This window comes from Pleurodeles waltl, chromosome 7, assembly GCF_031143425.1.
Source record: "Pleurodeles waltl isolate 20211129_DDA chromosome 7, aPleWal1.hap1.20221129, whole genome shotgun sequence".
Classification (NCBI taxonomy): domain Eukaryota; kingdom Metazoa; phylum Chordata; class Amphibia; order Caudata; family Salamandridae; genus Pleurodeles; species Pleurodeles waltl.
This window is the reverse complement of record NC_090446.1, coordinates 426,848,593-426,862,121: the sequence shown is the minus strand read 5'-3', so window position 1 is coordinate 426,862,121 and position 13,529 is coordinate 426,848,593. Positions and strand designations below refer to the sequence as shown.

Sequence of the window (13,529 nt, the reverse complement as noted above, 5' to 3'; positions counted from 1 at the left end):
GCCGGAAAAAATGACGCAGTGAAATCTTGTAAATTTTCACATAATGGATGCCCCTCTGCATCATTGTCCCCATGCCAGCTGCCTGTCATTAAATATTCGTCATGCTTCTGACACCCTAAGTTGGGACTTTATGCATGAAGTGCTGACCCGATACAATATACCAGTGTCCTTTATCAAATGGGTTTGATTCCTCTACTCAGAACCAACAGCGAGAACAAAAACGGGAACCTGCATTTCAGATCCCTATACAATTTCCCAGGGAACACGCCAGGGCTGCCCACTATTGCCACTACTGTTTGTGTTAGTGATTGAACCAACAGCACAGCTACTGTGTCAGGGGGCAGTGGACTTGGGTGTTCTGCTAAATGGCATGCCGCAGGCTATTTCTTCTTGTGCCGACGACATGATCCTGTACATAAAGTATTTACGCATGGAGTTGTTGAATATAGGCTGTAACACTGTCTGAATTCGGACAACTATCCGGCCTCCAGATATATGCTGATAAATCATATGCTTTTTTTTCACATGTGGTCCAAGGTGAGCAGCATTAGAATTCGGGGCAACATCGATCCAAATAGCACCACACACTCTTTGTTACTTGGGGATGCACATATATCAAGAGCCACAAGATATTGTAGATGGGAACCTCATTAATTCTCTCAAACCCCAAATTAGTTTTTGGACCACACTACCTGTCTGGGCAACCGGCAAATTAGCACTGGCGAAGATGGTCCTTTTCCCAAGATTACTATACCATTTTGTTAATTTACCTGTTGGGGTTACAGCTTAGGTGTTTTGTGTGTTGAACACATTGTTGATTCAGTTGATGGAGGGGGTGGACGCCGCACGGTGAGCCTGACAAAACTGCAGTTGCCGGTGCTAAGGGCTGGCATAGGTGCCCCAGGTATTAAATTAGTGTATTGCAGGCCAACTGCAATGGATGGCCTATTGGCTCGCCGGCCATAATCTGCACAAAGTTTTACCTTTGTCCAGGTTCAAAATGGACAATTACACAGACTGCTATGTCCTGGAACATCAGCCCCTCGTGCCGCCCCTTTACTGTTACAGGTGAGGCTATCATATTGGAATATGGCCTTATGATACACACAGTCCCACCCCATATGCTATAAATATATTGTTGCAGGGCCTCCCATTCACCCTAGGCACCTTGTCGGCGAAGTGATTAGAAACGTGGGAACAATCTGAGACACTGAGGCCCGTATTTATACTTTTTGACGCTAAACTGCGCTAACGCAGTTTAGCGTCAAAAATTTTTGCGCCGGCTAACGTCATTCTGAAGCGCCATGTGGGCGCCGTATTTATTGAATGGCGTTAGCCGGCGCAAGCAGACCGACGCTGCCTGGTGTGCGTGGAAAAAAACCACGTACACCAGGCAGCGCCGGCGTTGGGAAAAATGGCGCTAGGGCGTCTTAAAAATGGTGCAAGTCAGGTTGACGCAAAAAATCGCCTCCACCCGATTTGCGCCATTTTTAACGACGCCCAGACGCCATTTACATGACTCCTGTCTTAGTAAAGACAGGAGTCATGCCCCCTTGCCCAATGGCCATGCCCAGGGGACTTATGTCCCCTGGGCATGGTCATTGGGCATTGTGGCATGTAGGGGGGCACAAATCAGGCCCCCCTATGCCAAAAAAAAAATATTAAAAAAAACAAATTTATACTTACCTGAACTTACCTGAATGTCCCTGGGGTGGGTCCCTCCATCCTTGGGTGTCCTCCTGGGGTGGGCAAGGGTGGCAGGGGGGGTCCCTGGGGGCATGGGAGGGCAGCTGTGGGCTCATTTTGAGCCCACAGGTCCCTTAACGCCTGCCCTGACCCAGGCGTTAAAAAGAGGCGCAAATGCGGGGTTTTTTGACCCGACCACTCCCGGGCGTGATTTTTGCCCAGGAGTATAAATACGATGCATTTGCGTCGCAGACATTTTTTGGGACGGGAACGCCTACCTTGCATCTCATTAACGCAAGGAAGGCGTTCACGCAAAAAAATGACGCTCTTTACTCCTACTTTGGCGCTAGACACGTCTAACGCCAAAGTATAAATATGGCGTTAGTTTTGCGCCGAATTTGCGTCGAAAAAAACGACGCAAATTCGGCGCAAACGGAGTATAAATATGCCCCTGACAGTTTTGGCACTGTTCACAGACAGGACATTTATGACACACACCGATTTCATACATACACATGGGTTGTCGAATAACTTATTTTTAATACACGCTTGTATCCTACACTGTGTTCGGCAATACTGGGCTCCTGACGAGACAAAACCAGATATCCATGAATTCCTCCAGGGGCTGCACACAATGAGCCACAGCAGTCATTTGGTTCGTTGGCTGTACCGTGGTGTTTGAGCACGTTTGGGGCCTCTCCTGGTGACGCTACACACTAAGTGGGAGACGGATTTGTCCTGTGAGTTTACTGATAAATAATGGAGCTTTCTTCTAGCATCCCAAAAATGGTGTCTCGAACTCTAGATTCAAGTTCATTCAGTTCTCCATATTTCACAGAGCATATCTCACCCCGCACAGACTAAACAAAATGTTCCTGAATGCTGTGACAGGGTGCCCCTACTTTTGCCGAGCAGATGCCGATTTAATGCATATGTTATGGCACTGTCTGGCATTGCCTTTCTATTGGACAGAAATTGCATGATCTCTTACCGTTCTGACTGGACTCTCTTGTTGGCAGACACCGGACTCCTGCATTCTGCCCCTTTATCTCCAGCCCCAGAAAGCCAAAGTGTCCACACGCTATACGGACCTGGCCTTGCTGTGGGCCAAACGCTCAATGACAAGACGTTGGAAGTCCCTGTCACCTCCACAAGTAATGCACTGACGGGGAGGTGGCTGAGTGGGGTTGGCTGAAAGTATGCTTTGCAGAGGGAAGAATACAGAGGACTGCGCACCACACACATCTCGTTGGAACGGGATATGCTATTTGAGAGATTTATGGGACAAATGGGTGACAATGGTGATGCACTCAACTAGATATACATCACAGTCAAGGCTATTACACCGTTATGGCACCCTCATTCCCACTTTGACTCGTCAGATGAAATGCAGTGCATGTCAGCGCATTGCTAAAACAGGGGCGTGCCTATACCCCCACCGCCTCCACACCCTATCATGTAACCATGCATAAATGGTGTTGCCTGGAACCATTATCTTCTTGCCTGTGTACATTTCGAGACGGGGTCATGGACCTAGCCCCAGTTGAAACTCCTTCCGGAGGTGACTCAAATTTGTGTTTAAAATGTTGGGAAGGTGGGGGGGGGGACTATTGGAATTTGTTGAGTATGTAGTGCATTATACATTACATGTATGTCTTTGCTGTTATCATCTGTGCTGGCAACTGTACATTGTGATAAAATGGACCAAGGACATTATTTTACTATGAATTATGGCGTATATTATGTTACTAAAATGCAACAAACTTTGTTCGGAAAAAAAGATGTATCCTAAAGTTAGAATTATAAACGAGATGAAAGCAGAGTATGAAGTATGTGAACAGTGATGAATGGAAAGAGATGAATGAAACAAGTGAGTTGCAAATATAATTTTACAGGGGCCTGACTCACAAAGATAAACTTCGACAGGCCTATCTTTTTATGTGCAGAGTTTCCTCCCTCGCTATGGAGTTTTCAACAGTCATAAACTTTCTATTAATTCGTAATTTGTGAATACGAAACCAAGTCTAAATTTACACAAAATTATAAGCTTACCTTTACATATCAGGTCTCTAGTTGATAGAGATTTTATTTTGGGTAATAACTCTCTATATAAAGGATTTTACCTTGTTCGTGGTAAATCACCGTATTTAAACATTTCAAGTAACTGTGTAGGTTCCTGCTTTTTGGTGTCAGTCTTTGAAAGAGTGTATGCAGGTAAAATGAATGGGATGAGTGAAATGAGTCTTAACAGCCTGACCCGTGGATTTGGACAACTGCTTTTGGATATATTTGGTGTGCTCATTGCTCCTGTTGGTGTGGCCTTGGATGATGTGATGATTAGAAAGTTGTCTACTGGTTACTAATACTGCAGGTGCATTATCTAAGAGATGATGGCCATTGGTGCAGTGGTTATCCAAAATCGTATAATTTGGATATTTTGCTTGCACAAGTAGGTGGCATGTGTCTTGTAATAAAGGTATAACAATGCTATACAATTATATCTGATCATAGCCTGCTAATTCCTGAATACATTAATAACCTAACTTATGTTTCACATAATAGTAAAACTTTGGAAGAGACTGGTGCTTGGGAAAATATTGGTTCACAGTTTAGTATGATTGGAAAAGGACATGCAAAGATCGCTGAATGGGTTGGTGATGTGGGGGTGGGTTATCTAAAAGCATGCTAGTTCCTACAGTTATAATTGTGCTTAGTCTCTTTGGTCTATTTCTTCTTCTAAAATTTGTGAAAGGTATAGGTTTGAAATGTTATTGTGAAAAGAAGACAGCGACCAGAAAAAGTAGAAGCGAAGGAGTAGTCCTTAATAACATCAAACCTAGAGTGTATGAGGAGCTGAAAGTTTTAGATGAAATAACTAAAAGTGATGGATAATTTATTGTAGAGTGGGGTAATATGGTTTGTGATGATTTCAAAAATCATCAGAAGGGGGATTGTTAGAGTATATTTATTGATTTGTTTTAAATCAATGTTTATTTGTATGTGTTTTAGTTTACATAGGCAAGATTCCCATTGGCATAACTAGACATCAGACTGCCTGTGCTGACAAGCTGTGTTATGTTTAAAAAGCCTGCTGGCCTTATTTTCTATTAACAGGAAAATAATCGAAATAGGGCTTGTTTTGTGGTGCAGTTTCTCATACTGTATCTAACTTGTGCTTCGAAGGAAGTCATGCCGGAAATGTGCTCATAACGTTGCAAATAATCAAGACTGTTGCTGCTTGCTTCCATAACTGTTTGTTTATCCATTTAAATGGTTTATTGTTTGGCAAAGCAATGTAATTTTGTCCTGCTTTAGGGTAAAGGGTATAAATAATATTTAATATTTGAGTTTTGCCCAGAGAAGCCTGTTTTTAAATTTCATTGGTTCATGTCATGTAACTTTATTATTTCAGCCCTCTAATACCATTTCACATTATGGCCCTCATTAGGAGTCTGCCCGCCAAACTCACACTGCCGAGAGATCGTCTGTGAGGTCCAAACACCACCGGCCCTATTTGAAGTTCACCGCAGGGCTGGCAGGTGGAAACAGAGTTTCCACCCGCTGACCCTTCAGTGATTTGGGCAGTGGAATGCGTGATGGAGCTGTGCATGGGGGGCCCTGCACTGTTCATGCCATGTGCATGGACAGTGCAGAGGTCCCCAGGGGGCCCCCGATGCATCCATTTCGCCATCCTTTCCATGGCGGTGGTACTGCCATTAAAAGGCTGGGGGTATGGGGAGTTGTAATCCGTAGGGCAGCGCTGCCCTGGTGGATTACAACTGCTCGGACCGCTGGGCTGCCGGCAATCTGGCGGTGTTGGGATTCCGACCATGGTGGCTCTGCCATGGTCGTAATGTGGCAGTCGGACCACCACAACCGCAGCAGTCCAACCGCCACCGGGAGTCTGGAGATCTCAAAACCGGCAGACCCATAATGAGGGCCATAGTCTTTAACACTTCTCTGAAACTATAAAAAGTGCTTTTGCTGGCACGTGTGTTAAAACAGTCAGGGGTCTTCTTCATTTACCCAACCCGATATGTGTATTCCTTCTTTAATCTTACAGTAGAGTCTGACCTTAAGTGGAAGTTGAGTGAGCGTATTTGATATATGCAAGACACCCCAGCCATGTTTCAGACTCCATGAAAGACTTAGGGCCTGATTTAGAGCTGGAATTTAGATTTCAGTGGATGGGATATCTGTCACGGTTGTGATGGAATGACCCCTCCTCTGAGACCTAAATCAGGCCTTTAGAATGAGAAGACTATGCAAGTGCTTTCCTAAGCCATTGGACGAAAGGTCTTCTTCCTAATGCTTGTCAGATGGAGCAAGGTTGAAGCAGCTTCTGTGGGGTTCACCCAAGTATGCTTATTTTTGACAAGTATTACACCATAGTAAGTGTCCCCCAGTCTCACTAGACAGAAAATTATGATACTTTACTAACTGGTTAGCATTTTTGTAACTCAGGTAAATAAGATCTCAAGTACCTGATTTAGATGAGGGCAGTAATGGTAAATCCGTTACCTTCTCCCCCCAAAAATGCTGGTTGTCCTGTACACCAATAAGAAAAAAGGGTACACTGTTCCAAACGCTAAATCACTGGGATTAGTTTCTACAGGACCGAGAACCCTCAAGCATCACATTGGATGTCTGATTTCATCATTGGGAAAGCTCCTCGTTAGGCCGGTGCTGCAATGCCTAACGGGCTCGACTGAGGGGGCTCTTAACCATATTTGCTCTACTGATAGTTAGAGATAAATAATCAATCTAATGGGGTATCTGGTTACAAGATGCCCGAGCAATATAGGAGAGAAAACATAGCAAAAATAAAATTGGTTATCCATCAACAATCAATAATCATGATTTTAATCAGTAATAATGTGATGGAGACCAAAGTTAAAAGCAAAAGGGGAGTAAAAATTGAGTGATAATGCTTGTCTACTCGCACAAACAATATGTATAAGAAGGTAAACCCAAAAAGTGGCTCCTCTAGAATAGGGGTCTACATGTTTCGCGTCTAATGGTCCATCCGGATCCCTCGACGCTTTATCAGGACCAAAGTGAAAAATCTTCTCCAAAAATTCAAAAAAATCCCAATAGGAGTGAAAATAAAGGAAACACAGTAACTTACTGTGAAGTTGTTCTATATGTCAATCAAGGTCGCCCATCCCCGGTCTGTGGATAGAGCCCCTGGGAATCAAATGTCAGGAACCGGAACTTACAATTAGTATCGACGGTCCGTAGGGCATTGCACCTACACTCCCGACAGCGTCCCCGCTGTCGGAAGTGTAGGTGCAATGCCCTACGGACCGTGGGATGGGCGACCTTGATTGACATATAGAACAACTTCACAGTAAGTTACTGTGTTTCCTTTATTTTCACTCCTATTGGGATTTTTTTGAATTTTTGGAGAAGATTTTTCACTTTGGTCCTGATGAAGCGTCGATGGATCCGGATGGACCATTAGACGCGAAACATGTAGACCCCTTTTCTAGAGGAGCCACTTTTTGGGTTTACCCTCTTATACATATTGTTTGTGCGAGTAGACGAGCATTATCACTCAATTTTTACTCCCATTTTGCTTTTAACTTTGGTCTCCATCACATTATTACTGATTAAAATCATGATTATTGATTGTTGATGGATAACCAATTTTATTTTTGCTATGTTTTCTCTCCTATATTGCTCGGACATCTTGTAACCAGATACCCCATCAGATTGATTATTTATCTCTAACTATCAGTAGAGCAAATTCGGTTAAGAGCCCCCTCAGTGGAGCCCGTTAGGCATTGCAGCACTGGCCTAACGAGGAGCTTTCCCAATGATGAAATCAGACATCCAATGTGATGCTTGAGGGTTCTCGCTCCTGTAGAAACTAATCCCAGTGATTTAGCGTTTGGAACAGTGTACCCTTTTTTCTTATTACTGTATACGGGAGACTGTACACTGGACCATTAACCTCCCAGGTCCCTCCTCTTTGTTTTCAGTGTCCTGTAGACCACCCTATGCTGCTTTAGGCAGCAGTGATACTGCTGCAAATTTCATCAGACGTAAAGCCTTATTTGGCTTGCTGGCCCACAACCATTTTCGGGGTGTCACCTTTGGACAAGACCATCTTGTGCACCATGATGAATTTACAGAATGACCCTTAGCTATTGTTGAGCTGCTGAAAGGACACCTCCAGCACATCAGGAACCTTTGCACTGTGGGTAATGGAAATCTACCCCAACTTTGTCACCTGGGAAATGGGGGAATTGCCATAATGGTTTTTTTCACTAGCAGTCGGCAGGCAATGTGATGGCAAAGCTAAAATTCAGAGAGTGGCCTGCCCTTGGTTTTGCAAGGGTATTTCCTCCACCAGCTCGGCAGTCTCACCACTTGACAGCTTTACATCTGGCCCCAAGTGTTTTATAAAGTTGAAGGAGCTTGGGTGAACTTTGGATGCAGAGGGTTTCGTCATCTGGGTCTCGTGAACGTGAATAATCTACTGAAAGTACCAAACCTTACCCCGATCCCTCATTTACCAACTTATTTCAGAACTCCAGGATCTGAACTAGCGTTTGGGGGGGGGGCAGAGCTTATTAAAGAAGGGGTCTCACAGCTAACTGCCTTTGTGAATGGGCTTGTGTATTATTATAACATTTACAAAATGTGATTCATTCACGGACATAGTGCCAAATCAGATCTCTGAATATCTCCGAAGGTGAAGATTGACAGTAGGTGAGTCTTCCCTCTGGTTTACGTTCTTTAAACATTTACCGCTTGAAATATATATGTTGTATTCTTAGCACAGAGGCAAATCCACGGTCCTACTGTTGCCAATTCAGAACACACTGCGCTCCCTTTAGGTCATTGTTTAGCAACAGCCAGAATGTTTTGCAATATAATTCTAACTCCATCATAGTTCACTCCAAACAAGATCTCTTAAGATTAGGCACATTTAAATTGTAAAATGCCAAATATTTCTGGAGCACCACTCACTGCCATGTTGCCCAAGATTACAGGCTGCAATATTTACGTCGAAATTAGGTTACGTTAGTTTATATAATGCTATTTTGTGTCACTACTAGTAACCTGGTTAATTGAGATATGTTCGCAACTCTTGCTAACAATATTTCACAATTAGGAGGTAGTCAGTTTACACCACACTCAGGCAGTCCCAGACAAAAAAGTTTGGCAGCTCGAACTTGCTGAAATTTATCTGGTGAGAAAAATTCACAATAATGATAGTGTCCAATAACTTCCTGCCCAGCGTATTCAGATTGTGTTGAGTTTGTTAAATATCGGCTCATTTACCAGGCACTCATGATGTTTGTCATAGTCTTTTATTGGGAGCTTTGCTTTTTGTGGAACAATCGAAATAGCTATACTACTTAGGCCTTCTAAAGATATTGATTTTGGGTTCCATTGAAAAATCAATTTGAGGAGTTTTCAAAATTTCAGATGCTTTGCAGTGTGGTGCAGTTCAGAACTGGGAGGTTATTCGAGGTTGCTGGACCTTGAACCGAAAAGGCACTGCCACTTTTTTCTTTACTGTGTTCTGTTACTAGGAACTTTAAGATGAAATGGTCAAAAGAGGCTATTTAACAACCACACAAATACTGGAATGTCTTTACTTAAAAGATTAGAGCATGTTTGTAAATAAAGTTGTGTGCATTTAACAGTATTCTGATTAAAACTCTTGAAGACATTGGAAACTAGTAGCAGGTCGTTAGAGTCTCGGCACAGTTACCTTTAAGAGTTTACGGCCCGCACTATTTTGAATATAAAACTGCAGATAAGGAATGCATTCCCCCAAAGATACATAAGGAAAACACATCAAGGAATAATATGCAGAACAAACTCACTGTATATTTGTTCAAAAAAATGAATTCTTCCACCCTGCATCCCTTGGTATATAGAAAAATATAAAAGAGAGAAATATTATCATAAACGTAATATTGTCATTTGAGTTATTCCCTGCACTCGAGTACGTGATCCATACAAGAAGAACTGCCAAGACGACATGCATCACGAGCCACCTACCTTAATAAGCCAGGAGGATTGGTGGCCTGGTCTCAGGACTCTCTGTGATTCCAAGTTGGCCCATTTGCAGTTGCATCAGAAGAAGGCTGGAAACCATCTTGGACTGTAGTGTGGCTTCCACTCTGATTGCTTGATTTTAGTCTCCTTTTTATGGCAGTGGATACCCGATGGAGGTTCTACAACCACACTATAGGCTCAATAAAATGCCTCTGAGTGACAGTCAGTATTTCAGAGCATTCTATCGTCTTCTCTATGATATTTTTTTTAATTGCACACTAAATCAATTCCTAACTGAGTGTGACTGCCTCAATAACAGTGAAAGCTTGCGCCAGAGTGGATCCAGCGAGTGAGCGGGCTTTGTGATTGTTTCAGTTTTTGGATTCATGAGAAAACCCTCCTTGCATAGTGCATGCTACTGTCTGGTAGTGGGCAGGATTTTAGAGCATCACCTGCGCCCACAAGTTTCATGAAACCAGCTATGCCTTTCACGTACTGCAGCTGCCTCACTTCCACTTAATATGTATGTGGTAGAAGCTTGCACTTCAGATGCCCATCCTGCAGACAGGTATTTCGTAAATGATGGAACCCCGCACTGCCAAAGCCTGTCTTGTAGAAGCTTGCATTACTGTGGCCTCTCCAGCACTTATTCTGTACATGGTGAAAACTTGCACTGCTGCTACCTCTCCTGCCCTTATGCTGTATGTGGTGGACGTGTGCACTTTGCTGCCTCTCCTGTGCGTATTCTGTATGTGGTGGAAGCTTGTAATGTGGCTACCTCTCCTGCACATTTTCTGTACATGGTGGAAACTTGCAATGTTGTTACCTCTCCTGTAGATGCTTGCATTGCTGCTGCCTCTCCTGCATGTATTCCGTATGTGGTTTAAGCTTGCACTTCTGAGTCCTCTCTTGTAGAATATTAACCGCTAGTGCCTCTCCTGCTTCATCCCGTACGTTGTGGAAGTTTACACTGCTGCTGCCTCTCCTGCTACTGTCCTGTATGTGGAGGAAACTTGCAGTGCTGCAGCCTCCCCTGCTATTTTCCTCCACATGGGGGAAGCTTGCACTGCTACTGCCTCTCCTGTTTTAATTTCTGTACATGGTGGAAGCTTGCACTGCTGCAATCCCTCCTGTGTTTATTCTGCACATGGTGGACTGCTGCTACCTCTCCTGTAAAGCTTGTATCACTGCTGCCTCTCCTCCACGTGTTCTGTGTGTGGTGGAAGCTTGCAATGCGTCTCCCTCTCCTGCACGTAGTCTGGACATGGTGAAAGTTCGAAGAGCTGTTCCCTCGCGTGCTCTTATTCTGTAGGCAGTGGAAGCTTGCCCATGCTGTACATTGTCTTTGTGTGTCAGGAAGACTCATTGATGCCCCGGCGGTATCTATTCTCTGTACGCTGGAAGGAAAGCTTGTTTTCTGCCTTTAAATCCACCAGTTCTGTAGCTTCGGGTGAGGGAACCACATAAAGGGGGAAGACATTATACTTTATTCCTTCTCCACTGATTTAAATATCAATCTCTCCTACCACAGATGCGCAGCAAAGAGGGCCCCCCGATCCCTCGACAGACCACATGGACCACTTTCTGTCCATCACGTGAGTATATGCCTTACAGTGAAAGAGCTGATTGCCCCGTTCACTCATACAGTAGTTCCATTATGTGTGCTTAGGATGCGACTGAAATAGGGAAGCAGATTGCCTTGTTTGCTTGTGGCTTCTTAGAGAATGCAGATTTCCCGTAACTGACTGATCAGCCAAAATGTAAGATAGTTTGACATTCAGGATGGGTCAGTGGTTTGCAGAATTATCTCAAGTGAGAGGAGAAGTGTGTGCCTGCGTGCATGCACGGGCATGTGTTTGTGTGTGTTGGACGCAGCCTAGGTACTTTATTTTTGTGTGCCATTTGGCACTTGTAGTGATTATTGCAACAGGGGCAGTCCAAAGGGCACCTGGAAACAGGGGTAATACTCTGCTAAAGTGCCGAAAAGGTTCTAAGTGAAAGTCATGACAGGTATAGGTTACTGACAAGTGTATAATGATGAATTATCAAACAACAAATTTACAGGTAGAGATGTACACCTCTACCTGAGTGTACTTTTATGTTTTGTTTTTATTTACAAACAATTTCGGCCCTACACCTTGAAAACTGAGCGAGGCGCGGGTTGCTAGAATCACTAGTGGAACTGTCTCATGACTTTTTACTAGGGCCTCTATTCCCCAATGCAGACTTCTCCATCCCAGCGAAGTCTGCCTCCTGTACAAGTTAACGTTTTTTGCTTTGCTGAAAAACATTTCTCCCCGTTGATAAAGCCCTTTCCCTACACCTCCATCATATAGGGGGCGGGGGGGGGGGAGGGGGTCGTTCCCCCTCCAATCCTAAAAAGGGAGTTTCTTCAGCTCACAAAATAACATGTTTGTGATAGGTCACAAACATTCAAGACAAGTCATGTATTAGAACACTCATGTCTCATCCCACTATTGAGATTTACTACTGCATATTTCTCTGCACTCATAGCAGGGAAATCTGCAACAGTAAATTACAAATATGCCAGACAGGAATCCCTTTGTCGATTTCATGAAGGTATAACAATGTAATATCAGTCGTAAACATGTGTAGGACTGAATTACCTGTGTGAATAGGGTCATTTGTGTAGTGGTGCTTTTATTTCAGTGTTCAAATGTGCAGCTCTAAGGCCCATATTTAGAATTTTTTAGCTCCGCATTTGCGTCATTTTTTGACGGAAAGTGGCGCAAACTTACAAAATATAATTGTATTTCGTAAGTTTGCGCTGCTTTTGCATTAAAAAATTACACAAGTGAGGCGCTAAAAGGTATAATTATGGGCCTAAGTGTCTGGGTAGGAATACCTTTACAACATAGTCATGTACCGGTTTAAGGTTTTAAAACATTTAAAATGTCACTTCCTTATTTTCGGCCTGATTTACAAAGGTAAAGTTAGACCAAAAGTCTTACTTAGACCAAAAGTCTAACTTTACTAGTTTTCGGTATTACCAAAGGTAAAGTTAGACCAAAAGTCTAACTTAGACCAAAAGTCTAACTTTACTACTTTTCGGTATTCACCGAGGTAAAGTTAGACCAAAAGTCTAACTTTACTAATAGAAAAGACTTTTGGCCTAATGTTAACTTTGTGAATACAGAAAAGTAGTAAAGTTAGACTTTTGGTCTAATTTTACCTTTTTGAACTGGGCCGTATGAGTCAAAGTCTACTGTTGAGATCCATGTTTGTTGTTTGGGTCAGCAATTAACAGCTTTCATTGCAAGCAAATGTGGCTGAAAATACTTAATAAGTACTCTGTAACTATGCTTCTCCACCAGTTGTTCTGCTTAGATTTATATTCTTTCAGTCTTTTCCCTTGTCAAGGTGAGAAATCGTAGACACTTTTATATTCAGATTTTTTACTTTTGCAGTCCATTAACTGGGCATACATTCTTTGGCCAATGGCTGAAAGCTTCAAAAGACTTCTGTTAGAAATGGCGTTTCTGGTTGGCAGTCAGTTTTCTCTCTGTCCAAGCCGGGACCCTCATTCTAGTCAGGGCAAGGAAGATACCCACTTAAGATAACCCCTGCTCCCCCCCTTGGTAGCTTGGCACAAGCTGTCAGGCTTCTCTCAAAGGCAATGTGTAAAGTATTTGTTTGTACCAAAACACACAGTAACACATTAAAGACACTACAGAATGGACACCGCAACAGTTTAGAAAGCTAACCAATATTTATCTAAATCAAACAAGACCAAAACAACAAAAATCGAACAAACACAAGTAAAGTTAAGAATTTTTAATATAATATAGAAATGGAAACATCGT

At 43.1% G+C, this 13,529-nt stretch overlaps 1 protein-coding gene across 5 annotated transcripts in view; it reads left to right on the top strand.

Moving 5' to 3' along the window:
* LAT (linker for activation of T cells) overlaps positions 1–13,529 on the top strand; it is a 697,198-nt gene that overhangs the window by 575,882 nt on the left and 107,787 nt on the right. For all 5 annotated transcript variants that reach the window (XM_069243937.1, XM_069243940.1, XM_069243936.1 and 2 more), the window contains one exon: positions 11,237–11,300. In XM_069243937.1, the coding sequence (XP_069100038.1) occupies positions 11,237–11,300 (64 nt within the window). The remainder of the gene's footprint in view (positions 1–11,236; positions 11,301–13,529) is intronic.